This window comes from Sminthopsis crassicaudata, chromosome 5, assembly GCF_048593235.1.
Source record: "Sminthopsis crassicaudata isolate SCR6 chromosome 5, ASM4859323v1, whole genome shotgun sequence".
NCBI lineage: Eukaryota > Metazoa > Chordata > Mammalia > Dasyuromorphia > Dasyuridae > Sminthopsis > Sminthopsis crassicaudata.
This window is the reverse complement of record NC_133621.1, coordinates 188219123-188245730: the sequence shown is the minus strand read 5'-3', so window position 1 is coordinate 188245730 and position 26608 is coordinate 188219123. Positions and strand designations below refer to the sequence as shown.

Genomic DNA, 26608 nt, shown 5'->3' with positions numbered 1-26608 from the left:
ACCACACAGCTTCAACAGGACCCACACTCACTCAGACAACAAAGAACCCAAGATGCGCTTGCTTGGCCCTAGCCCTGCCCCACCAGCTCCTTCCTCAGCAGGTGCCACCAGGTGGGCATAGGCAGGTGTGTATCGTAGCCAGTCCCGCAGGGTCTCACAGGCCTGGCGCTGCAGGGATTCATTGGTGAAGCTCACAGCCAGTGCCATTAGTGCTGTCAGATTATCTGGCTTTAATTCAAGACACCTGTGTAAAGTGGAAATGGGAGATTAAGGGGAAGGGAGAGACAAAGAAAGAGAAAGGGTTAAAAAGCAAGTCCAAATACTGTGTAAATCTAACCTCTGTAGCTTACAGAATCAATAACAGCCATAGTCACGGGATCTCAAAGCCTGGTTTACAGAATCAATACAGATTCCTGTTACCTGACTAACTCACCTCAAACTAAAGTATTCTCCAGATTCAAAGTTTTAAGTTATTAAAGAAACCCTAATTAGTTCTCCAGGAAATTAGAGATTTAGAGAGGCTTAAGCTGGGGTGACACAGGTTGATGTGGGAATAGAACCAGTCCCCATCCAGAGCAATGCAACATTCACATTCTAGCAGTAAGAATTTGGAAATGCTATCAAACTGTGCACACCCTTTGATCCAGCAATACCACTACTGGGTCTGTATCCCAAAGAGATTACAAAAAAGGGAAAAGGATTTATTTGTACAAAAATATTAATAGCAGCTCTCTTTATGGTGGCAAGGAATTGGAAACTGAGGAGGTACCCATCAATTGGAGAAACTAGTTGTGATATATGATTGTAATAGAATATTACAGTAGTATAAGAAATGATGAATAGGATGATTCCAGAAAAACCTGGAAAAACTTACATGAACTAAGGCAGAATAAAGTGAGTAGAACTAAAAAAAAAAAAAAAAAAAACACTATACATAGTAACAGCAATATTGTACTGTGAACAACTTCTATCTGATCACTATAATGATCTAAGACAATCCCAAAGGACTGATAATGCTATCCAACTCCAGAGAAAGAACTGATGGAGTCTGAGTACAGATCCAAGCAAACTAGTTTTCATTTTCTTTTAGTTTTGGGTTTTGTTTTTTTTTTTTTTTTTTGGTTCAAGTTTCTTCCATATGGAAATGTTTTACATGACTCATATCACATTGCTTACCATCTCAGGGAAGGGGTAGGAAAGAAGAGAAAGGCAAAATTTGGAACCTGAATCTTTAAAAAACCCAAATGTTAAAAATTGTTTTTATATGTAATTTAAGGGAAAAATATTATTTTAAAAAAGAAAAACGAATGTGCTCTTTTGAAGGACCAGAAATAATTTAAGTAGCTTAGATCTGATTGGTGTCATGTACCTTGTCATTCATGGTACTCACCTTCGAAGGGCACTAATAGCCAATAGTTCTTGTTCATTCTCTGCTTGGGTGGTACCCAAGTATTGCCATGCCTGTAGGGAGGTTAAAAGAGTCCGTTATTCCTGGATCTACCCTCAGATGTACCCAGAAGAGATAAAGAATTGATAAACTTTTCATTTTATTTTCCTAATCTTTTCCCCTTTCCTCTAGTCCAAATTATTTATCTATGTACTCTGAGTGCAAACTGAAGCATACTTTTTTATTTTATTTTTCTAGGTTTTCATTTGCAACAGGACTAATATGGAAATGTTTTGCCTGATTTCACACAAATATCACACTGCTTGTCTTCTCAAGAGGTAGGGAGGGGAAGGGTAAAAGGGAAGGAGAGAATTTAGAATTCAAAAGCTTTTTTAAATGAATGCTAAAAAATCTTTCCATGAAATTGGTTAATGCAACAAAATAATTTCTTTAAAAATGTGAAAGGCAAAGAAGAAGAAAAAAAACAAAACAAAACAAACAACCATCTGCTTGCCAATGCTCTGAAGCTGAGAAGCCATGCGGGGCTCGGAGGTCCAAGTCCTTTACCTCCATATGCTCAGGATCCTGTTGTACCGCTGCCTCAAAGAGGAGGACTGCATTTGGCAGATCCCCCTCCTGTAGTCGCAATAACCCCTCTGCAAATGGCTGTGGATGGTCCCGAAGCGGGTTCTCTTCTTCAAACTGGTACCCCTGGAAAAGAGATGGAGGAGTGAGATGGACAGTCACGCTTCTACTGTGCAGGAAGTCTTGTGAGGGGAAGGTCTGTCAGAGAAAAACAGGGAGAGAATCTAATTGGAAAAGAAGTCCACTCGAAGACCCCTGGGGCCATGTTCTTGGGCCAGGGAACTACATCTGGTCAGTGGATCGCTGTATGAAATAATGGATTACAGTACTTCGGAGGAAGCAAAAAAATCTCCTTTTTCTACCCTACTTTTAGAAAGATTAAGAAAGTATTTAAAAGTTCTCCTAGTCAAAGTCTTCGGAAGGAGAAATGAAGACCTCACGAGCCCCCTCTCCAGATCAGCCTAGTAAATAATAAAAGACTTAAAGCGGCGCCATGGACAAAAATTAGGACATCTGATGCACACAGAACAGAGGAGCTCTAAGAGAAGAGCCTCTGGTTATAAAAAAAAAAATCTTTAAGGTGGCTCACATGCCTTTGCTGCCATCTGCTGGCCAGGAGAGAAGCACAGTGTTTGTAATGGGCTGAAACTCAGTAGGATTGATTTAAACAAGGGGCTATCTCAGTGGAATCAATAAGACAATGCTTATCTAGTTTAGCATGGGGATTAATAGTTCTCTAGTTCAGTGTGATTGATGTAATCTTACAACAAATAACGGTTCCCTAGTGATAGAATGATTGGCTTATACCAGTAAGATGAATGGATTTAATTGTGATAGAGTATTTAAGAGGCCAGAGTCAGACCTAGAAGGGGACTGGAACAGATGCTGGGAAGACAGAGGACTGGAGGCTGCAGCACAAGCCCCCGGACTCAGAGAGACTTCAAGACAGAGACCGTGGTGGTGGTCCTCCTGCCTCCCCCACAGAAACCAAGACCTCCAGAAAGCTGGCCCAGGCCCCAGGCAAGGAAACAGGCTGTGAAAGAGGCAATTAAGACTTTGGCACTTTATTCCTGGCTATTCCTGGTGATTACTCTGCTGAAACGAAGGCTGGTCCAAGGACCTCCACAACACCAACCAGAACACTACATGTTTTCTACAAGTTCATTAACATTCTGCATTCCGGAATCTGTGTCTACTTTAGTGGGAGGCTTGAACTTTTCCCTTGCCTTGCTAACAATAACACTCACACTTGCTTCTAAAACACTGACTTGCGGGACAAAATGAGGACTTTTTAAAGCCAGCCCCAGATCATAGGATGGAAAGAATACCTATGTAGTCATGTAATTCAATTCTACTCATTTTACAAATAAGGAAACTGAGGCTGAGAGATGTCAAAGAATTTGTCAGTTCCCACAGGTAGGAAATATGAAAGCCAGGATGTAAACCTAGGATTACTGCCCTGCTGTACCATTGTGCCTTCCGATAACAGGAATCTCAAAGACAGGAAGACATACTTGCTCACTGACTGCGACAAGCAGAATCATAAAATGTGAACAGAACTTAAAATCGTCTAGTAACAAGCTCTTGTTTTCAGATGAAGGAAGTGAGGCCCAGGGCAATAAAATTACCTGTACAGATCAAACAAGTAGAAATTTTCCTAACGATTAGAACAGTGCAAAAGTAGAATGAGAAGTCTCCAAAGGCAGTGACCCCCTCATTAGTGATTTTCAGGTAAAAGGCTACATGACCATGTTATAGAAGGGATTTCTTTTCAGATTGGGCTATATAGTCATTTTCTTTTCAAATTTTAAAATTCTTGCTTGTGTGCATGTTTTCTCCAATAGATATTTACTTTGTTAAATGTTTCTCAATTACATGTTTTTTAAAAAGTATGCTTTAATCTGTATTTAGACACCATTAGTTTTTCTTTCACAAGGTAATTGGGTTTAAGTGACATGCCCAGATTAACACAGCTAGTAAGTGTCAAGTGGCTGAGGGCAAATTTTAACTCCTGTCTTCCTGACTCCTGAAGCCAGTGTTCTATCCACTGCAGTACCTCGCTGCCCCTTCCATTAGTTCTTTCTCTGGGAATGGATAGCATTTTTCATCATGAGTACTTCAAAGTTGTCTTGGATCATTGTTTTGCTGAGAACAGCTGTCATTCATATATAATAATCATTCATCATAGAATATTGTTTTAGATACATGTTGGTAAATGCATATGTATATTATATATTTACATATGTGTGTATAACATAGGTATGTATGCTTGCAGCTCTCTATGTGTATATGGATATATGTGTGGATCTGTATGTGAGAGTCAATGTATATGTGTGTGTTTATATGATAATATATATTGTATGTATGTATGGACAGAAAATGCCGTGTGCACCCAGGAAAAGAACTAAGGAGACTGAATGTGAATCAACATATGCTATGTTCACTTCTTTTTTCTGTTTTTTTCTCTCTCTCATGGTTTTTCTGATTTTTTTTTTTTTTGGCTATGATTTTTCTCTCCCAAGATGATTCATAAAGCAATGTATATTAAAAATAAATACATTTATTAGAAAAAAAATTTGGAGAAGGAAAGCTTCAGACGACCCAGAAGACTGAGTTTAAAGACTAAAGACTGTGATAGCCTTCTCCCATTTTTCTCTCTACATATAGAAACCCAAGACTATGCTTCGGCTTATTTCAGCACAACTTTCAAGTAGAAAAGAAATTTCCCAGTTGATGCACACACTTTGGAATTCAGAAACCTGAAATGCAGGCAGACAAAAGGATGGAGCTCTTCAGTTTGTACTATGGCCTCCAGACCTCCTCAGTTCTATTTCTAGAATAGAAATTGGGTACTCTGCTTTACACTGTAGAGCCCTAACATCCTCCTATTATGTCAATTCAGGTATCTCAGAGAAGTAGGCTTGAAGGCAGACAGTTAAAACTGCCAAAAAGGAATGGAATTCCAGTCAAAACTATGAAAGTGGAAGGGAATTATTTATGGCTGCCACTTTAAGGTATGGGCAAGCGTGATCTGTTAATAAAAACTTCCATTAAATAATTATGAGGAATTTCTTCAAATTTCTCTTTGATTCCAGAGGGAGGGATTAGATTTTGGGAGTAGATCCGTAGAGGTTTTTTTGGTTTTCCTTTCCTCAATAATGAAGGACAGAAGAATGGGATCTGTCCCATCTTGCCTTCCTTGGACAGTGAAAGCTTTGTATTGCTAATGACCTTCCATATCTCTCCAGAAGAGGAGTCTTTGAGAGCAAAAATATAATATGATTTAGTTAGATTAAATGGATTGAAGGGCTTTATTCAAAAAGCTTTAAAACTCTGTAGTAGGATTTAAATGTAAATGGAGAGTGGAGAGTGCCTTTATAGAAAGGCATGGTGCCCAACACATGGTAATAGACTGAAAAAATTACAACTGACTGAGTGAACCAGAAGAAAGTAAGAACAGAGAAACAGTTTCCAAAGTATCAAAGCGCTCAGTTCTTACACTTGATACAGCAAACAGGTCTTAGAAATGTTTCTGTTAATACTTTGTTAAGTCCTCCAATTCTGTATCAGTATAAGAATATCACTGCTGTTTCATTTTCCTTCCTTTCTTGCTTCAAGAGACACATCCCTACACCCATTTGCAGCAGCTCTACCATTCTCAGCGGCCAAACACAGATGCTACCAGCCATGGTTTGCAGACTGGGGCCGAACAATTCTATCTTTTTTGGTTGCTGTTCAGTTGTTCAATCATATCTGACTCTTCTTGATCCCTTTGGACTATATTTTCCAAGAGGTTTTCTTGGCAAAACTACAGGAATAGCTTATCCAGTGGTTTAAATCAAACAGAGATTAAGTGGCTTACCCAGGATCCCACAGCTAACAAGTGCCTGAGGCTGAATTTGAATTCGGGTCTTCCTGACTCCAGACCCAGAGCTCTAGTCACTGAGCCAACTAACTGCTCTGCTTCTATCTCAGTGTGTCAAATTGATGGATGTAAAGAGTTCTAATAAGTTGAACCGCTGAATACATTTTAGAGAGGAAAAGTCTCTAGCTTTCATATCTACTCTTCCACTGTGAATCCCCTTGGAAAAGAATATGGCCATAGAGGCACCTTTTTATCAGCGTCCTTTGCTGGCCCGCCATTCATATTCCTCTCCTTAACTGTTGCCATACTTAAAGGGTTCTGTCCTGCATCTTATACATTTAAAGGCATTATTCTGAAAGGGGGTCCACTGGCTTCATCAGATTGCCAAAGGGGTTCATACACTCTCCTGGTGACCTCATCAGCTTCTGTTTTAATTATGTTGGGGTAAAACTCCCAGATACAAATATGGAGACCCTGGCTCCACTAATTGTTACTACATGGATGTTCTTCAAGACTCTTTTAAATGCAATGTCTGCAAAACAGAACTCATCTATTCACCAAATCCATCTCTCTTCTAAAATTCCCCATTTCTAATGAAGTTCAAAATTTTTGAGTCATCTTCAGAGACTCCCTTTCTCTCACCTCACATCTGATTAGTTACTAAATCTTGTCAATTCTACTTCCATATCGTCCTCATAAATCCCCCTCTCTACTCACAAGGCTGGTCCAAATTCTGGTCCAAACTCCTCACCACTTGACTGAACTGCTTAAGTGGACTATTATAATAGCTCCTAATTGATCCCTCTGTCATAAGTCTCTCCCTCTAGTACTTTTCCTTTTACACATATACATACACACACACACACCCAAACACACACACACACACACACACACACACACACACACACACACACACACATTCTTTTTGTCTCTCCCTCTCTCCTCTCTGTCTCTCTCCCTCCCTTCTCCCCTTCCCTCCCTTTTTCCTTCTCCCCCTCCCTCTATTCTTCTCCCCTTCCTCTTCCTCTCCCTTTCCCCCCTTTCCATCTCTGCCCAAGTGATAGTCCTGGAAAAATAGATCTGCCTGTTCAATAAATTACAGCTAAGATCAAATAGGAACTCCTCTGTCCTTTCCCAAAATACTTTCTGGTCTTATTACACATCACTCCCCATGATATACTCTGTCTAGCCAAGTTATTCCTCTTGATGTTCCTAACACAAAGCGTTAAGTTCCCCCCATCTTCTTTGCACAGGCTGTCCCTCTGTCCTGGGGCATCTCCTCCTTGCCTCAGCCTTTCTGAATCCCTGTGGGATTTCAAAGCACAGCTCAGATGCCACCTCCAAGATAGAGTCTCTCAAATCCCCCAAGAGCTAGTGCTTTCTCCTTCCACAAAATTACCTTGTATTTATTCTGTTTTTGTATGACAATATTAGGATGTGACTGCTGGTTTCCTCTCAAAGACTATAAGATGATGGCTGAGTGGTACAACTCAATATTGAACTGGTCCCAGATAACATTCAAGGTGAAGGGTAGGGAAGAGGCGCCAATGAGACTGTGGCCAAAAACCACCTCACAGGTAGGACTCTCCTGATGACATGCCACTATTCTCTTCTACATCCTCCCCATTTTGAAATGGGTAGCTATTCTGTATTCAAACTCTTCCAGAGAACAAGGTAACTGAGGAAAATTGAGGCTAACAAAGCCATGTACTTCTAGGCAAAGCTCTACCAGAAAAGCTGATGTTCCACTGTGCCAGTGAGAAATACCCAACAGAAAGTAGTTTGTGTAAGCAGAAGCCCCTTGATGGTCAGATTCTTCTCCTAATGTGGCTTCCCAAGAGAGATTCAATTTGGAGAGTATAGTAACGTATTACCCAATTAAATGTTTTTCCCCAACTTTTCCATGCTACCACAACTAAATAAGAAAAGTGAGCTCTAGTACTAAATACATCACACCAGAGATATTGTCTAAATTCTGGCAACAGGTTTTCCCAATAGGGTTTACTTCCTCCATAATGTTACTGCCGCACTGTTAAGTCTGCCTTTATAGAGTATAGAGGCCCAGGTCTCTACATCTTACTTAACTTCCCCTAGTCAGCAAACCAAAAGCTTGCTTGTTGCCCCTAACCCACTGTTCTAAAGTTGCCTGCTAAGAGGCAGACTACTAGTCTGGAAAAACTTCTGCTTGCTATGGTCTAGTCATTCTCCTCTCAACAAAATATCTTTTTGCTTACATCCTCCCCAGTACCTCTACTCTTGTTATTATACAGTTGTACAGGATACAGTCTGACTCGTCATGACTCCATTTATAGTTTTCTTGGCAGAGATTCTACAGTAACTTTCCTTTTCTTTCTCCAAATCATTTTATAGATGAGGAAATTAAGACAGATGATATATTACTTGCCCAGGGTCATATAGCTAGCAAGTATTTTAACTCATATCTGACCTCAGGAAAATGAGTCTTCCTGACTCTAGGCCTGGTATTTTATCCATTGTGCCACCTAGATACTCTTTACTCTTGCCCTAAGCCTCCATTTCTAGGACAAAACCTCCAACTAGTCCTTTAGTCATCATTCAATCTCCCTGGCTATTAACTTCCAGTCTCTTAGCTTACTGAATGGCAGCTTTCTTTCCTGGGACCTCAAAGTGGAGAAAGCAATCAGACTCAATTGAGCCAGATACCAAATATACAAAACATTTGGAACGGCTTTCAATGAAGATGGACCCAGGAATCCTTGCAAGAATTTGGTATAATGATGTGCCAAATCCAAGAAACATTATTTATTTTATTGTTAATATTATTATTGTTATATTCACTTTAGATAATATAATTTACACATGATATAACTATTACATAAAATCACAGACATTATTAAAGAAGCAATCTTTCACATGGTTAATATTTTGCAGTTCCTGAGATAAAAATAACATTTGTAAAGTGCTTAGACAGTGCCTGATATACAATAGGTGTTTAATAAATGCTTGTCCCTCCTTCTCCTACCACTACCACCTTTCTTCTTCTGAGAGCTGTTCATTCATATGTTTTAACTACTTATGTACTAGGGAATGGCTTTTGGTCTTACAGATTTCAGGTTAGGCATCAAAATAACTGAAATATAGACCCTTACCAGTGATATTTGATATAATTTTTCCCTCAGTTACACTGATTTTTTTTTCCTTCTTTTTCTGAGGCTGGGGCTAAGTGACTTGCCCAGGGTCACACAGCTAGGATGTGTTAAGTGTCTGAGACCAGATTTGAACTGGGGTCCTCCTAAATTCAGAGCTGGTGCTCTATCCACTGCGCCACCTAGCTGCCCCTAGTTACACTGATTTTTAGTAGCATTGTCTTATCTTACTTTTCTCATATGGAACCTTCAATATTCTATGCTTCAGTCAGCTCTAGCCAAACTGCCCACCCTGTGTTTTCCTGCCTTCCCACTTTATTCCTTATAACTGACATGACTTCCCTACCTAGTATAATGCTTTCCTGTTTCAAATCTCCAGAAAGCCTTTACTGATCTCTTATGCATACTGCTCTTATGAATTTATATATAAGCAACATTTATATTTAATGTTGTATTATGGATATTTATGCATGTGTCATATATATTTCTCTACTAACCTACAAGTTTCCTATGGATAGAGGGCCATATATTATCTAAAAATCCCCCTCTGTTCCACTCAGTTCCTGTTCCAGAGTTCTGTTTGCTCAGGGAGACACTATCTAAAAAATCAGGCCTCCAGGAGTCTCTCTAAACCCCCTTCCTGTTCTGTCTTTGCCTGCATCAGCTTTGATCCAAGACTCTCTCTGCTCCATACCTACATGTGGAATAAATTCAAGTAAGGAGTCAAAAATAATTCCAAGTTTGCTTGGACAACTGGAAGGATTGTGGTACTCTCAAAAGTAATAGGAAAGTTAGCAAGAGAGGCAGTTTTATAGAGAAAGATAATAGTTCTGTTTGGGACATGCTGAATTTGAGATACTCACAGGACATCCAGTCTGAAATGTGCAAAAGGCAGCTGATGCCAAGAGATTAAAGCTCAGAAGAGAGATTAGGGCTACAGATCTAGAAGTGTAGATCTAGAAATTATGTACATAGAGATGAAAAACTCTTTAACAAGACAAAGCCAGGAATTATAAAACACTTTCTATACAAATAAAATTAGATCTAAACAATTAGAAGAATATCAAGTACTCATGGGTAGGCTGAGCTAATATAATAAAAATGACAATTCTATCAAAATTAATCTACTTATTCAGTGCCATATCAAACTGCCAAGAAATTACTTTATAGAGCTAGAAAAAAATAATAAAAAAATTCATCTGGAAGAAATAAAGGTCAAGAATTTCAAGGGAATTAAATGAAAAAAAAATGCAAATGAAGGTAGTCTAGCTGTACCAGACCTAAAACTATATTATAAAGCAGGAGTAATCAATTACCATTTGGTACTGGCTAAGAAATAGAGTGATAGATCAGTGGGATAAGTTAGGCTCACAAGACACAATAGTCAATAACTAAGTGTTTGATAAACCTAAACACTCCAGCTTCTGAGGTAAGAACTTGCTTGGAAAACTGGAAAATAGTATGGCAGAAACTAGGCACTGACCCATACCTAACATACCAAGATAAAGTTGAAATGGGTTCATGATTTAGACATAAAGAGTGCCATAAGCAAATTAGGAGAACAAGGAATAGTCTACCTCTCAAATTTATGAAGGAAGGAAGGAATTTATGGCCAAAGAACTAGAGAACATTATGAAATGCAAAATAAACAATTGATATTATTAAATTAAAAAGGTTTTGTACAAACAAAACTAATGCAGCCAAGATTAGAAGGGAAGCAGAAAACTGGGGGGGGGAGGAAATTCCATATTTAAGGGTTCTGATAAAAGCCTCATTTTTTAAATATAGAGAGAACTGACTCAAATTTGAAGGATACAGACCAATCTTCAATTGATAAATGATCAAAGGATATGAACAGATAATTTTTAGATGAAAAAATTAAAGCCATTTCTAGTCATATGAAAAAATGTTCTAAATAACTATTAAATAGAGAAATTCAAATTAAGATAACTCTGAAGGACCACTATACATCTCTCAGATTAGCTAAGATGACACAAAACGGTAATGATAAATGTTGGAGCGGATGTAGGAAAATTAGGACACTAATATATTTTTGTTGGAGTTGTGAACTAATCCAACTGCATCTAATTTGGAACCATGTCCAAAGAGCTATCAAACTGTGCATACCCTTTGATCCAGCAGGATCAAATAATCCTCAGGATGATTTCAGAAAGGCCTGGAGAGACTTACATGAATTGATGCTAAATGAAGTGAGTAGAACCAAGAGAACACTATACACAGCAATTACAAAACAATGAAGTGATTCAGGCCAATTCCAACAGATTTGTGATGGAGAAAGCCATCTACATTTAGAAAGAGGTCTGTGGGGACTGAATGTGGATCACAACATAGTATTTTCATCTTTTTTATTGTTGTTTGCTTGCTTGCTTGCTTTTTTTTTTCCTTTTTGATATGATTTTTCTTGTGCAGCACAATAAATGTGGTAATATAGTTAGAAAAAAAAAGAAAAGAAAAGAAAGAAAGACAAACCCAAGGGAGTTTAAGAGATCACCAAGTGAGATTGTAGTATAAAAAAAGAAGTAAGCAAGCTCAGGAAAAAGTCTTAAGAGAATCTTTGCTCAAAAAGCAGTTCAACACATCTGCAGAAATGTGTCTCAGAAATCTGTGTTTGGCTTTGAACTTCATTTTTCTAATTAGCAATTTGGAAAAAGACAAGGAGGGATGCAGATCTGATCTGAGATGACCAAAAAACTAGGCGAGATGGCTAACTGGTTCACTGGTATGGAGAACTCCCAAATGAAGAAATCCCTCTACCAGCACAGGTTGGTATTCTCTCTGAAACCAAAGTTTTAAGAGAGTTAACCAAGACCACTTCAAGTGACTTGCCCAGAGTCATAGTCAGAATGTGGTTGAGGCAAGAATTGAACACAGGTCTTCCCGGTCTAAGGCCAGCTCTCTATGAATTACTAGATGACGACCAAGTGGACAGCTAGAGAGAACAGTGAATGGAGTGAGCACTGGGCCTAAAGTCAGGAAGATCTGATTTCAAATCCAGCCTCAATTCAAACTACACATTTATAACTGTGGGACTCTGGGCAAATCTTTCAACATCTTGCAAAATTAAAGACGACAGTACCTTCCCAGGGAAGCTGTGAATATATGTAAAATGCTTAGCCAGTGCCAGGCACATATTAAGCGCTATAAAAATATTAACTACTTTTTAAGTTTAGTATTATAGCATTTATTAAAATAATACTATGAGTTACTAGAAATAGCAAAGAGCCAAAGAATTAAAATGTAAGCTATGTAAAATTCCAACTAAAACCCAAATGTGCCCAATGTATTCACTCAGTAGCTAAACCCCCCCCCCAAAAATAACATTCTCAATATAGTAGTGGAAATACAATTGGCTATTTTCAATTATCAAAACTGTGGCTTTTGCTTTTAACCAGAAAAATATTCTTTTAAATGTTATGTGACATACATATAAAACAAGATAGAAAAAGACAAACTTGTAACAATAACTGTAAATGCATGATCTTACATATTTCTAAAAGGCAAAAGTTTGGTTATGATACATAGATAGTATGACATTACTAAGCTAAGAAAGAACAGACTAGATACGTATCAGTTGTAAAAAATGTTAGTTATTATTATAACTGCACTATGCAGCTGCTCAATCTAATGAGATGAGATCCAACATAGATGAATGTAAAGTCTTATATATAGATTCATAAAAACCAGCTCCACAAACACAGAATGGGGCTGCTTCACAAGTATAGAGCAAAAGCACTGGTGCAGTGCAGAAAGTGCTGGACTTAAAAGTGAGGTAGATCCAAGTACAAATCTTGCCTCAGGCATGTTCTAACTTGTGACACTAGGCAAGTCACTTCTCTTCTTTCAGTCTCATTTTTCTCACCTGTAAAGTGACAATGAGACCATGTGCTTTGCAGAACCATAATGAAAATCAAAGAGATCACCCAAAGAAAGAGATTCCCAAATTATCCACATACTTCTTGCTATCCTCAGGGAGGAAATAGACAATAAATTCACTCCAAAAATGGTCCAGAGATCTTAGTAGACTGTAAACTCAGCACGAGCTGTATATGGTGGCAGAGCTCAGGCAGCATTGAACGTCCAGTCTCCGTTCGCAGGAAGATTGGTACACTCTGCCAGTCACATCCAGAACTGTATTTGGGGGTTAGTATCACAATCTATGAAGGACATTGAGAAATTTGGGAACACTAAGAGGGATAAAGACCACTCAGACTGATAAAAGACTTTACAGGAAGACTGAATAAAGACATGATGGCTGGTTCTGAATATGTGAAAAACCATGATATGGAAATAGAATCAGATTTATTCTGCTTGGCCCAGAAGGCAGTCTCAGAAGCAAAAAAAAAAGCTATCCCAAAATGGAGTGGGTTGCTTCAAGAGGGAGATGGCTTGTCCCCCATTGGAGGTCTTCCAGCAGAGGCTGGAAGACCATTTATGGGATACATTCGAGTGAGAAATCTTTTCTTGGCTATGTGTTGAAGCAGATGGTTGCTGAGATGCCTCACAACACTAAATTCTGTGATTCTGTTTTCACCCCAACCCTCATTGATTAATGTTATGGGCCAGAACTTGAAACAAGGTGCTAAGTCACTGGAATTGATAGAGATAATGATTATGTACTTAGTACTTATTAGAGTTCACACCTTTAAGAGAGAATATAGAAAGAGGAGCTCCCACAGGCCCACAGAAGCCCACAAGCCCACTCTCGGAGGCAGAATCAGATTCATTCCATATTCCACCTTTGTGCTGGCTGGAGACATTTGGAGGGAGCTCTTGGAACCAAGGAGAGAGATAGCTTCTAAGAAAGCTAACCGGGCTATTTTGAAGGCGACAATAAAGGATCTGGATTTTAACTCCTGGCTGCATTTGGGGTGATTACTAAAACTGAACTGAAACTAAGGCTGCCTCAAGAAGCTCCCCAAGAAACCTGCTTCCAGAGAACAATACATTTTAGAGAAGAACATTATAGATTAATGATATTACCTTAGTTGGAGCAGCTAGCATCTGAGTAGAATGGAAAAAATTTGCCAACTTTAAGTTTGACAGATAGGTGTCTGGAGGCAAGAAGATAAACTACCATCTACCAACCTCTGAACAGAGAGGATTCTAGTCTGATCCTATCATTCCAGATCACTGATAGGTAATTACCCTTCCCTACTAATTGCTGTGTCCACCTCCTCTCAAAATCACTGGGGCTAATACTCTATAGATCAAGGCTTCCAGTCTTTGGCATGTTCTTGTTTCATTTCAAGAAAATTACATGCTTTCCAAAGTCTGGAGCCCCAAACTAGAAACCAAAATATTTTCTTCTCAGTATTCTTCTCAGCTGAATACTCAGCTAAGTATGTATTCCTTAGCTGTCCTGAATTAGTCTGTCCATGAATGCCAAATTCCACATATTAACAGCTTTGATAAAGTAGAATAATAGATTTATGCTACAACCTTTGGCATTCAATATTTGTGATTTTTCTGTTAACAAAGGAAGACAGTATGATTGTTTAGATTTCTTTTCATGTGAAGGTTCACAGGAAAACAGTATTTGCAAAGTGAGTTTTCCTTTTATCTCAAACTTTAAGAGAAGACTGAAAGAGAAGAGGACACCAGAGAACCAGTGCTCTTACCTTATCATAGGAGGAAGAAGCAAGGTCATCATAGTCAGAGAGCCAAGGATGGGCCTCAGCATCCCGTTTTGCCATCTCTTCCCATTCTGCCTGCAGCTTATCCCAGAAATCAACATCAGACTGTAGGAAGGTACATGGGGAGGAAGAAGAGGGCAGAAGAGGAGGGAGAGAAAGAGTCAACTGTCATAGCTGATTTGAAATCCATTTTCTAAGGTTATTTCCTATTTGGTCTTACATCTCTACTATCTGGGTTCCAATCCATGGAAGAATTCCTCTAGGAAGAGGTTCTGAACCTGTGGTCCATGAACTTTTTTAAAAGAAAATTTGATAACTATTTCCATGACTGGTTTCCCTTGCAAATCTGTGCTATTTGATTTTATGCATTTAAAAGCATTATTCTAAGAAAGGATCCTTAGGTTTCACTAAACTGCCAAAGGGCATTTAATGAGAGGTGTTCCTCCTGGTCTCTGTTCTCACCTCTACAGCTGACTTGGCTCTTTCAAATTCTGTATCAAGGGCAGGCATATTCGCCGGCCGTGTGAACTGGTCCACCCAGGCATCTGATGTGCCCTGTGAGAAAGAAATGGTAAATGGCCAGTCAATGTTCTACCACCCAAAAATTCTTTATCCTCTCAAAAAGCCCTCAAAGCTGAATGATATCAGCTCCCATTGCCACCCACGCTGGGGGCAGGCACTGACAGAAAAAACTGTCAATGACCATCTTCTCCCCACTTGGGATTAGAGAACACTGATAGGGAAACCATAACCTGGAGAAAGAACTGACTCTGAGGCTGGACTGGGTTGTGACAGGGTCCTACCTGCTGCTGTACAAACTCTGCTGCCCACTGTTCTGCCTGCTCCTGGCTGGACCCCGAATTGGCATCCAAGGACACCCGCCCCTCTCCGATCTGCCGCACGAATCGCAGGAACTGGGGCACAGAGATACACACAGGCTACTTGGGAGAGGATTGCCAAGTGTGTGCCCTCTACCATGATTGAAAGGACCCTGCACACTCCCTTCTCCTTGAATATACCCAGCTCCAAGAAAAATATGCACTTTGAAAGATAGCCAAGAACAAAAAGGGGTTCTAAGATTATGGGTTCTAAGAGCGGGGAACAAAGGCAAAGAAAACCACAAATTGAAAGGGGTTGGAAGGGAGGTAAGAGAAAAGGCACATGGAGCAGCTTGGTGGTATAGTGGATGCCAGCTCTGGAATCAGGAGGACCTAAGTTCAAATCTAGCATCAGACACTTACTAGGTGTGTGACCCTGGGCAAATCATTTAACCCCAAGTGCTGAGACAGACAGAGAGATTGAGAGTTGTGGGGCTGGTCTCAAATTTCATTTCTTTGGAAATTATTTGCACTTATTAGGTGCAAGGCACTATGCTGATATAAGAAAAACAAAAACAAAAAACAATTCCTGTCCCCAAGAAGCTTATACTCTGCTGTGGGCATATAGTATGTACCCATATAAGTAAATACAAGATAATCTGAATTGAGAGGGTCCTAATAACCGAAGGGAGGGGAAAGTGTAAAGGCTTTACATAAAATGTGACATTTAGGCCAATACTTGAAGAAAGCAAATGTGAAGAGGCAAATGTGAGAAGGCAAAGGGAGCTCCAAGCCTGTGCAAAGATCCAGATTCAGAAGAAGCAATCTTTAGTTTGGGGAAGTTTGCAAGCCGGTGTGCCTGGAACACATACATGAAAGGGAGTTAATACAAAAAACATCTGGAAATATAGACCAGAGATAGATTTTGGAATCCTTTAATGCCAGGCTGAGGAATTTGTACCTTCTCCTAAAGAAAACAGCTATTCATTGAAAAATGTAAAACAAGGGAGTAAACATGGTAACAGCTGTGTCTTAGTAACATTAATTTGACAATGATATAGAGGATAAATCAGAAAAGAGAACCTGAAAACATGAAGACTATATGAGGGTCTGAACTAGGGTAGTTGCAACCTGTCTGGGAAAAAACCAAAACAGGGATATAAGTGAAAGGTATTACCAAAGTAGAACTACCAAACTTGGCAAGTGACTAGAGTGGGGGATACTGGAGAGAAAGGAGTCTCCTATGATGTTGATGTTGCAGCTGTGGTGACTGAAAGCAGGAAAGCCTGGAAAATGAGCAGACAGGATGGGAGAAGAGGGTAGACTAAAGTGGGAGACCAATGTTGTAGACCAGCTGATTTTCAGAAGTCAATGGAACATCCAAGGCAGAGTCATCTCACAGATAGCTGGCAATGATTTAGGAGATTAAGGATCATATTTATGAGATGGCCAAGACAGAGACAGAAATCTTGAGAGTCACCAAGAATGGTGGTTAGAAGACAGATGATTCTCCTGCAAAGGAAACCAAGAAGGAATGGCCAGAAAGATGGGAGGAAAACAGAGAAAAAGGTCACAGAAGTCAGGGAAAGTAAAGTGTGCTCAAGAATTCAAATCAGCAAAGAGGGAATGAAGAAAAAGTCTATTGGTTTTAGCAGTTATGAGAGCATCAGTCCTCTGATCTTGAGATCCAACTGCTAAACAGAATGGCAAAATGGATAGAGGAAGAAGCTTGGGAGAAAGCAAGACATGAATTCAAATCCTGCCTTTGGAGGGGTAGGGGGAAGGACAGAAGCTAAATTGCAAAAAGTTGAGAAATAAGTGGGAAGTATAGAAGTAGAGACAAGAGTATAGGCAACTCTGAGTGACAGACTGTGAGAGAGATATGTGATGATGTCTTGAGATAGCAGGGTTTTTAAAAAGAAGACTTGTGCACATTTGTAGCAAACAGGGAAGGAAACAACAAAGAAAAGATTGACAAAGAAAAAAAGGACATAATTGAAAGGTAAAATCCATAACAGAGAAAGGAAGGGAGAGGATCAAGGACAAAAGTAGAGGGACTAGCTTTGGCTAAGAATAGTGACTTCTTCCTCAGAAACTGAGGAAATAAAAGAAAAAGCTACAGAAATTTTGAGGGGTCAATTAAGAAAGAAAAAGGAATATACATAAATGATTTCTATTTTCAGTAAAGTTGAATTGATCAACTATGGCTCAAGACTAAAGGGAAAAATGTGAGCCCAGAGAGGATTGATAAGACTAGAAGAACAGACAGAATGGAGGGGTCTATAGGAAAAATCCTGTTGTCTCATCGCCCTCTCCCAGGACAGAACACGATTAAAAACATATTCACTATGTCCCATTCAAAGCTCTCCCAAACAGAAAAACAGTGGGATGAGGCTCACCTCAGAATTAGCTAATTTAGGGTCATCCACTTTGGCCACGAAGTCATTGGCAGTGGACTGTAGGTCTTCGTCAGGAAGATATTCCTTGTACCTGAGTCAGAAGAGGACAAAATGATCTGATGCTCCAAAATAACACTACCTTATGCACATTCCTTATGCATACCCATTCTTAGCCCTCAGTAACAACTTTCTCCTCTCAGCTGAAGAAAAATGCATATATATGTATATATATATATATATATGTATATATATATATATACATATATATATATATGTATATATATATATACATATATATATATATATATATATATATATATATATATATATATATATATATATATATATATATATATATATATATAAAGGAGACAATGAGGGATAGAAGAAAAGATAAATTCCCATATTCTATTATCTTCTCTTTCCTAAAACTAGGTGGTGTAATGGATAGAGCTCTGGACCTTAAGTGACGAAGACCCGAATTCAAATCCGGGCTCAAACTAGCTCTGTGATACTGGGCAAGTCAATTAACCTGTCTGCCTCAGTTCCTTCAACTATAAGATGGAGATAATAAAAGAACCTAACTCTCCCAGGGTTTTTCTAAGGACCAACTGAGATAATATTTGTTAAAAAAAAAAAAAAAAAAAAAAGTAGCACAGTGCCTGGTATATACTAGGTACTCAATCCTCCCTCCATTCTTTCCTTCCTTCCCTAACACACAACTTTGAAGGAATTAGGAATCACAAATTATGCAAGAAAGGCCTTAGGACAGCTATAGACTTTTAGTAAGCTAAGGGTAGAATTTACAGACTTTTTATGTTGGATGTAATACAAGTAGGAAAAATTAAAGAGGCTAAGGAGTAAAAAGAAGATTGGGGAAGACAGAATGTAAATATGAATGAGAAATATTGGGATAAAAAATATTGCCTAAAATCTTTCCTTGGATGTACAGGAAGGAACAGCCAGGACTCACCAGTGGTCAGTGGTGGTTGTTCCCTCAGGCTCTCCTAGCCAGAGTTTCTCTTCTGACTGTTCCAGGTACTCCTCAGCCCAGCGGGCAGGGGACACCGATGAGGGGTCTGCAGAGATTAGGGGAGATTGGAGAACCAACAGGGTCAGCCAGAGAATGGGGAAATGAGGAATTCTAAATACAGACTAGATGGCATCCCTATTCCTAGTATTTAAAAAAATAGTCACTTCTCTGGCCTAATCATGCTAATGAATCTCCACTTTCAGAAAGTTAAAAGGTAGAAAGTTTTTGAAGGTTATAGAACAAGTCATGAGGCTACATGAGAAGGTCAGGCCCATAGCAGCTATGAGTTCTGGAAATGGAACCAAGAGACATGGGCTCAAATTCCAGCTGATATTTTTCAGCTATGTGATCCTAAGCAAGATATTTAATTTCCCAAGCCTCAGTTCTCTCATTTGTAAAATGTGGAGAATAATCTTTACACTACTTACCTCACTGAGATTTGATAAAGTGCTGGAGGGAAAGCACTTTATATAACTCAGTGCACCATATAGAAAATGGCTCAAATATAGGACAGAAAAAGCCAACCCCAATAGAGAGGAGGCAAAAGAGATCAACACTTTTCAAAAGAATTGCAAACCACACACACACACACACACACACACCCAAAAAAAACCCATAAAAACACACAGAAATAGAAGAAATTCAAATAAAAATACTAAGGTTTAACTTCACACCATGAAAATTGGCAAATAATTAAGAACAGTCAATACTGAAAGGGCTACAGGAAGACAGACTGCAAAGTAGAATTTAATTTGGAATTATAAGAAAAGTGACTAAACTATCCAAACTCTTTGACTCAACAATGCCACTACTGAGCAGTACCCTAAGGACAGAAACAAAGTTCCAACATACACCAAAATGTTCAAAATGTGCAGCTTCTTTGTGGCTGTACAGAACCAGAAACAAAGTGGGGTTCCCATCACTTGGGGAATGAAAAACTATAGTACATGAATGTCGTGCAAGTGGGAAAAATTATGCAGCAAGAAATGACAAATAGGAAGAATTCAGAGGAATGAGCAAGATTTATATGAAATGACACCAAATTAAGTAATCAAAATAAGAGAATGATATATTACATCCTAAAAAAAATGCAAATGAAAAAATGACTAAATCAAACTCTTGAGTAATGAAAAAACCAGTGACAGTCCCAGGGAAGAGGAAAATAAACATACTTTCTCTTCCTGCCAGAGGAGTGGGAAATTACTATGACAAAGTATTATATATGTTGTCTGTATCAGATTCAATTGTTTTCCTTAGTTGTAAGAGGGTTTGATCTGGAAGAGGAAGCAGGAAAGACTGTCATAGGTAGACAGAATATATCAATAAAACATGTTTAAAAACTAAAAGTATTCTATAAAAATATAAGGAATCAATATGATGAACATCCTCATTGAGGAGAAAGAATTGTAAGGTGGCAAAGAAAGAGGGGTTGAGGCACAAACAGAAGACTTCCTTTTCCTTCTTACAAACTGTCTAATCTGCCCTCCACCTATCCAGATTCAAGAACTGACAGGTCATTATCTGCCTCTTGTCTTCTCAGTGACTTTGGAAGCCACATGATCTCCTTCCCTGTTCTGAGCAAGACACTCCTAAATGGGGAACCACATACCCCTATCAGGAGGAGCTGTGTCAGTCCTATCAGTTAATACAATTCCCAGACAATCTGAGAAGCAAAAAAGCAGCCACCTGGGAGTCAGGCTATCCAGATTGTTATCCCTGTTCTGCAAGTATCTACTCTAAAATCTTTTCTTCCAGTATATTTTCTTAGAGGCAAGCTATACATGTGAAAAAGGAAGGCTCTAACATAAATCAAGACACACTGCAAGTAGAATGTGACGCTGCTGCCACCCTTCACTATTCCCACATCCAGAAACAAGTACAACAGGTTGAAAACCTTCTGAAAGGGTGTTAAAGGTCAAATCAGCAGATACATAAGGCTGGGGAGTTATTCTATAACTAGTAGAAGTCCACACCTTCCTAAAATAAAAGTAGCTAAATCATCAGAAAAATATATTCAATAACTATACAACTTTCAAGTAATGGCAAAGACCAAAACAGAATGTGATTATACACACACACATATATATACATACATATACACATAACCTTTGGGGAGCTAGTTCTGCAGTTTACTTAATGGGTAATTTAGGCAAAGTTCATTCCTCTCTTCCTTCACAATCTACCCCACTTTTCTCTGTGTGTAAAAGAAAAAGGCACAAATCTTACTCTCTCTCTCCTCCCTAGCTATTCAGAAGTATAAATTTAAAAATATTAAGAACACATTTAAATCTTTGGAAGATATACTTCTCCAAAAATTTTCTAAAACCTTGGAAAAAAATCAAGATATTGTATTTTGATTAATACAATCACTTCATTTTAATAATATTTGATCCTAAAGAATTTAATTTACATCTGCCTAAAAGAATAATAGATAAATATGAAGTAAATTTGTTTTTAATAAAATATAACATTGTTAACCACAAACATGACACATATTTGTTACCAAGGTTTTGCTGTAATTATTTTTCTCTATATGATTTTGAGTTGCAATATAGAAACAGCTGGCTCTGAAGGAAAAAATTTTTCAAAGGATATTACACACACACACATACACACACTACACAGAAGTAAAAAGAAGAACACTGCTTATATACTAAAAAATATGGCCTATCACTCTTCCTACTGAGGTAGTGTATGTGGTATGAGGTAGTGTAATCTCTCAGGATATATAGAAAATCGCAATACACAACTTTCCTTGGCGCACTTCTGCTAATCCCTCCCAATTCTCCTTGGCCACCAATAGATCCCAGGCCAAGCCCCATTTAGTCATTGTTTAGTTCCTGTTTGACTCAGATGGAATTTAAACAGCAATCACTTCAGCTTTGGCCAGAAACCCTGAGGGTCTTCCCCTCCCAGATTCTTTCATCCATTAATTTATTCAGTAATTTTTTTTTTTTTTTTTTTTTTTTTAAGATTAGGTGAAAGGAGATTCTTTGCCTTAATTGCTACTTAGCCTTCATCACTGAATGGGTATGGTCTCAGTCAAATAATCCTGTTGAAAACCTTAGTTTAAAAAGTTCTCCTATTGCATTCAGGGCCATCTCCAGGGGTCCTGATCTATATCTGGTCACTGGACCCCGATGTCTCTGTAGGGGAAAGTGAAGCAGGTGACCTTGCCCAGCCTCCTTCACTTAAATCCCAAACTCCCTGCTGTCAGGGTCCTCTTTGAGAATGAAGGACAAGCAACAACTTGACCATCAAGTAATATTTAACAAAAAATGGATGCTCCCCAAATATTTTCTGCCCAAGACACTGTCCAAGACTGCCGTAATTTCAGGAACTATCTTTTAATACTGACACTAAGGTTTCCCTCCCTAGAAACCTCTTTACCCTAATCCTAACTAAAATTAGAGGGCACAAAACTTGGGACTTTAGATGGTCACTAAAGTCACTTCTAGTTCTATATTTTATAATAATCCAAAAAGGTTCCTAAAGGTCACATACCATTCTATTGAGTTATATCCTGTCAAACCACCCTCAATCCCATCATATTGAGGGGTATACAATAATTTCTTAATATTTATCCATCATCTGGCCACTTGCCCCATTCTCACTGGTGAATAAAATAACCACTAATCCTTTCCTTATTACTTTGTAGTCTTTCTCTACCCAACATTTCAAACTTGTCTCCTTCAGTAGCTTGTTATTAAGTTGCAAAAAGCCTTCATAAAACTACAGCATATGCCACATTTGAGAAGTACAATTTTATAAAGCATTCAAAAAAGCTAGTTAGAAAAGAACACAGTATAACTTGTCTTTGAAGAAACCTACAAGAAGAATAATCTATTATATTAGCTTTGAAAACGTCAACTCTCTCTAATCTTAGGTCCAATAGTATAGGCATAGGTTGGCTGCTGACAAGAGTCTGCAAGGCACCTGTTACATACACATCAATCTCCCAGGTCAAAAATAAAAAGAATAAATATGCTCTCTACCTATGAAAGTTTCTGCCTTTGATGCACTGTTCACTTAAAACAAAATCATTTTCATAATCAAAAAGTATACAAAAGCAAGTGTTTTACTGCATGGAAACTTTCTTTAGTTTTCCCTGGGTTAGCCCTTTTCTACTGATGGCATTCCTTAGAACCCAATATCCATTCTGTAAAAATAAGCAAGGCGAGAGGAAAGAAGAAAAAGTGATGAAAAAGTGACTAAGAACCCAGCTTCCTTCTACTTTCTGAATGCATTTTCTCCCAGATTTATTGAATATTATATTGTACAAAAGGATTAGTTCCTAGAGTGAGAATATTCAAGGAAATGATAGACCCAACAACTGCACTCCAAACTCCCTTACATTTTAATGCTTTCCAGGAGCAACTGGAAAAGAAATAAATATGCAACAAATCACTAGCAGTCTAAGAAATGAAATTTTAAACAGGCCTCAAACAGGAATACAGGTGCACTGATGATGGACTTTAATAGTGCTCCAATAAATTTTTGCTTTCAATTTGGCATTATACAAGAAATATGTTTAAATCACAATGATCTTCTCATTCAGTAATTGTACTATTGGGCATATACTCCTTGGAATAAAGAGCAACCAATTTCCAATATACTCAAATGGATCTGTGTTCTCATCAGTTTGGGATTTCTGATAGTGCAGATCACAACCCACCTACACCTGCCTATACTGTGCTATTTTTGGTTCAATCAAATATTTATCACAAAAGGGTACAATTCAATGAAATGGAGGCTTTCTAGGCATCTTCCTGACATTAAAATAATCTAGTTGGCCACTTGACATGTCTTGCTCTTGTCATGTGAATGATCCATCTTCTTTTCCTATCACTCAATTTCTTAATGATACCATTTGTTCATGTTTATCACCATTCCATTGGTTATATAGTGCAGCCTACTGACACTATGATGAGACTCTCCAAGGCTCTCTGTGAATCTCGGCTCTTAAAAAGCACCAATATTCCAGCTCTTGATGCATACACAATGTATTATTACTGAAAAGTTGGACCCTTGCATGGAAAATAAGGGATGAGCAAAAGAGCTCTGCAATTTACTAAATGCAATACTGTCTATTATTTTTCAACTGTAGAACAGCTCGGTGTGTACCTGTATCTGTTTCAGATATATATGTAACTATTGGACAAATTTTAGTAGACACCAGAGTATTCAAATCTATGCTGAAATCTGGACATTTTTCATCTACTTTGTCTTTCTTTAATATATGTTCAGGCCAAACTCTTTTGAGCGATTATAGAGTTCTTTGAGAATGTCCTGGATCTTGATGCAACTGGCACACTCATCTATATGTATATTAGAGTATCTAAAGGCTTTTACCATAATGAAATCTGTTTTTAGATATCCAATACAATGGTCAATGCCTTTGGCAAGAGCTAGGTTTGTTGGCTTGCTTGAGGAGATTGAGACTGGTAGATCACTTAAGTTTGGGGTTTCTGAGTTTCAATTGGCTGTCTGGCACTAATATGATGCACTCTTAACAGAGGACTACCAAGCTGCCTAAGGACGGGTGATAAAACCCAGGTCAGAAAAACAGAGCAAGTTAAAAAGTCCTTACAGAGCATCATTGGGATGTTGTCTGTGAGTGGCTGCACAATTTTCAGCCAATGCAAGATAATCTTAAAAACAAAACTCCAAAACAACAATAACAGTGATAAAAAAAAAAAAATAAGTTTTTGGCAAACATCTTTGCCTCATCTGATGTTTGTCAGATGATAATTGAGCAAAGTTGTCTTTGTTATTAAAACTTCCAATAGTCATGAATGATTTTGGGATACTGTGAAATTGCATTGTGTTCTACTGAATCAAATGTTTTTTGTTTTTTTTTTTTTAATTAATACTGAGAATGGTGGTAAATTCTCTACATCATTCAGCTAATCGTGTTATCCACTGTTGAACAAACCTGCAAAAGTTAATACCCTCACTGATGTTCCTGATTTGTATATAGATGACTTTCAGATTTGAATAGATGGAAAAGTATACAAACAGGTGTGGTAGTTATTGATGTTCTCTTGGACATCTTTTCTTCAATCCTAAGTGTCTAAAGTTTTGGGTGGTTTTTTTTTCCCCTATACCTTTGGTATCTTTTCTTTCTTCAGATACCTTGCATATTGGTCAATATCCTCATAAGCATAGCTTCTCCAGGACAGATCTCCTTTATCTCTTTTTCTTGGTCCAAATCTGGCTGCATCATTGTTTGCTAGTATAATTGCTACATTCTTTAGAAGTACCTGTAGACTGTGATTTTAGGATTTCCAATATGGTGGTTCCACTATCCTTGATGGAGAAAACAAAATTTACTAAATGGCTTTTGCAAATAGTTTCCTTTTTTTGTTTGTTTGTTTCTATTTGTAATCCTTCCATTTTCACTCTTGAACACCCTTGAGATGACTTTGCATAATTGGATCTCTTGCCAGGCTTTCATTAAACTAGTTTTGCCCTCTACTACTGTTGTTTCATGAGACCATATTGCTAATAATCACCCATCATCTTTCTTTGTAAGATTTTACAGATGAGTTTATATTCTATTCCACTCTTGTCATTGGAAGCTAAGAAAGATAAATTCTCTTTTTTAGCAAGTTAGATTTTTACTGACTGAGACATTTACTGGGTTCTTTTGGGGTTTTGTGGGAATTAACATTGATTAAGCTTCTGGACAAAACTATCATATTGGTGTTGATATAAGTTCTATTGTCCATTTCCTATTTTTTAACTTTCAATTACATGGTTAAATAATTCAGGTTGATCATTTTAACTGCATTCCAATTTTTACATTACGAATTTTTTCCCTCTCTTTTCAAATTCTGATCTTAGTTCTGATGGATAACTATAACAAGTTTTCTTCCTGTTACATTAAAAAAAAAATTGTGTCCTCCATGACATTATTTAATGCTTATTATGTTCAGGACCTATTAAACTTCTTTAAAAAGAAAATATGGATGATATATAATAATATGAGGCTTCCACGTAAGAAATACATCTTTGCCCTCTCTCTTTTCTTTCTCCTGAACCACATTTTCTCATATATTTCTCCCCATATTCACTTTTTGTCACTTTTGCACTGAAGTCACCAATATAAGCCTTGTGCTTAAATTTATTTGGAGACTATTATTAAGTTCTTTATAGAATTTCTCTACTTTATCCTCAACAAAAGATGTCAGTGCATAAGCTACAATTATCATGATGTTCTTTTAGCAAACATCATTAGTATTGCACTTTATGATAACCAAATGTCTCATGAAAAGCTTCTTATAGCTGCTGGAGGTATAATAAAACCCATTCCATCAATTTTCTTTCTTTCTTTCTTTTTTTTTTTTTTTTTTCTCTCTTCAAAAATTCTTTCTTCTTTCTTCTTCTTTCACTAATAGCAAGAATATCCAGATGGATATGATTTGGCTTGTCTTTACAAAATGTCCACTCCTTAGTCACTGAACAGAGTTCACACTTAGAATATCAAAGCGGGGCGGGGGGGAGGGGTCAAAATGAAGTGTGTCAATGGTCTAAAGACCATGTGATTCTTAGCACTTTTCCTAATACTCTACTACTTGAATCACAGGAACAGAAAAGGGTCACACATAACTGACAGCCATTAACAGTTTTGTCTCAAGGGTTGCCACAGCCAAAAATATTTCATCACCAGGTGGCCAACCTACTAGTGATGTACTTCTCCATCATCAGCTGGTTTGATCCTCAAAAAAAAAAAAGACAGT

The 26608-nt window shown here is 38.0% G+C and overlaps 1 protein-coding gene across 4 annotated transcripts in view; it reads right to left on the bottom strand.

Moving 5' to 3' along the window:
• PEX5 (peroxisomal biogenesis factor 5) overlaps nucleotides 1-26608 on the bottom strand; it is a 39051-nt gene that overhangs the window by 5461 nt on the left and 6982 nt on the right. For 2 of the 4 annotated variants that reach the window (XM_074269101.1, XM_074269102.1), the window contains exons 6-13: nucleotides 18807-18912; nucleotides 17834-17924; nucleotides 15420-15530; nucleotides 15079-15171; nucleotides 14602-14721; nucleotides 1955-2098; nucleotides 1391-1461; nucleotides 32-244 (exon numbers count right to left, since the gene is read on the bottom strand). In XM_074269101.1, the coding sequence (XP_074125202.1) occupies nucleotides 32-244; nucleotides 1391-1461; nucleotides 1955-2098; nucleotides 14602-14721; nucleotides 15079-15171; nucleotides 15420-15530; nucleotides 17834-17924; nucleotides 18807-18912 (949 nt within the window). The remainder of the gene's footprint in view (nucleotides 1-31; nucleotides 245-1390; nucleotides 1462-1954; nucleotides 2099-14601; nucleotides 14722-15078; nucleotides 15172-15419; nucleotides 15531-17833; nucleotides 17925-18806; nucleotides 18913-26608) is intronic. The other 2 variants (XM_074269103.1, XM_074269104.1) reach the window with 1 other exon arrangement.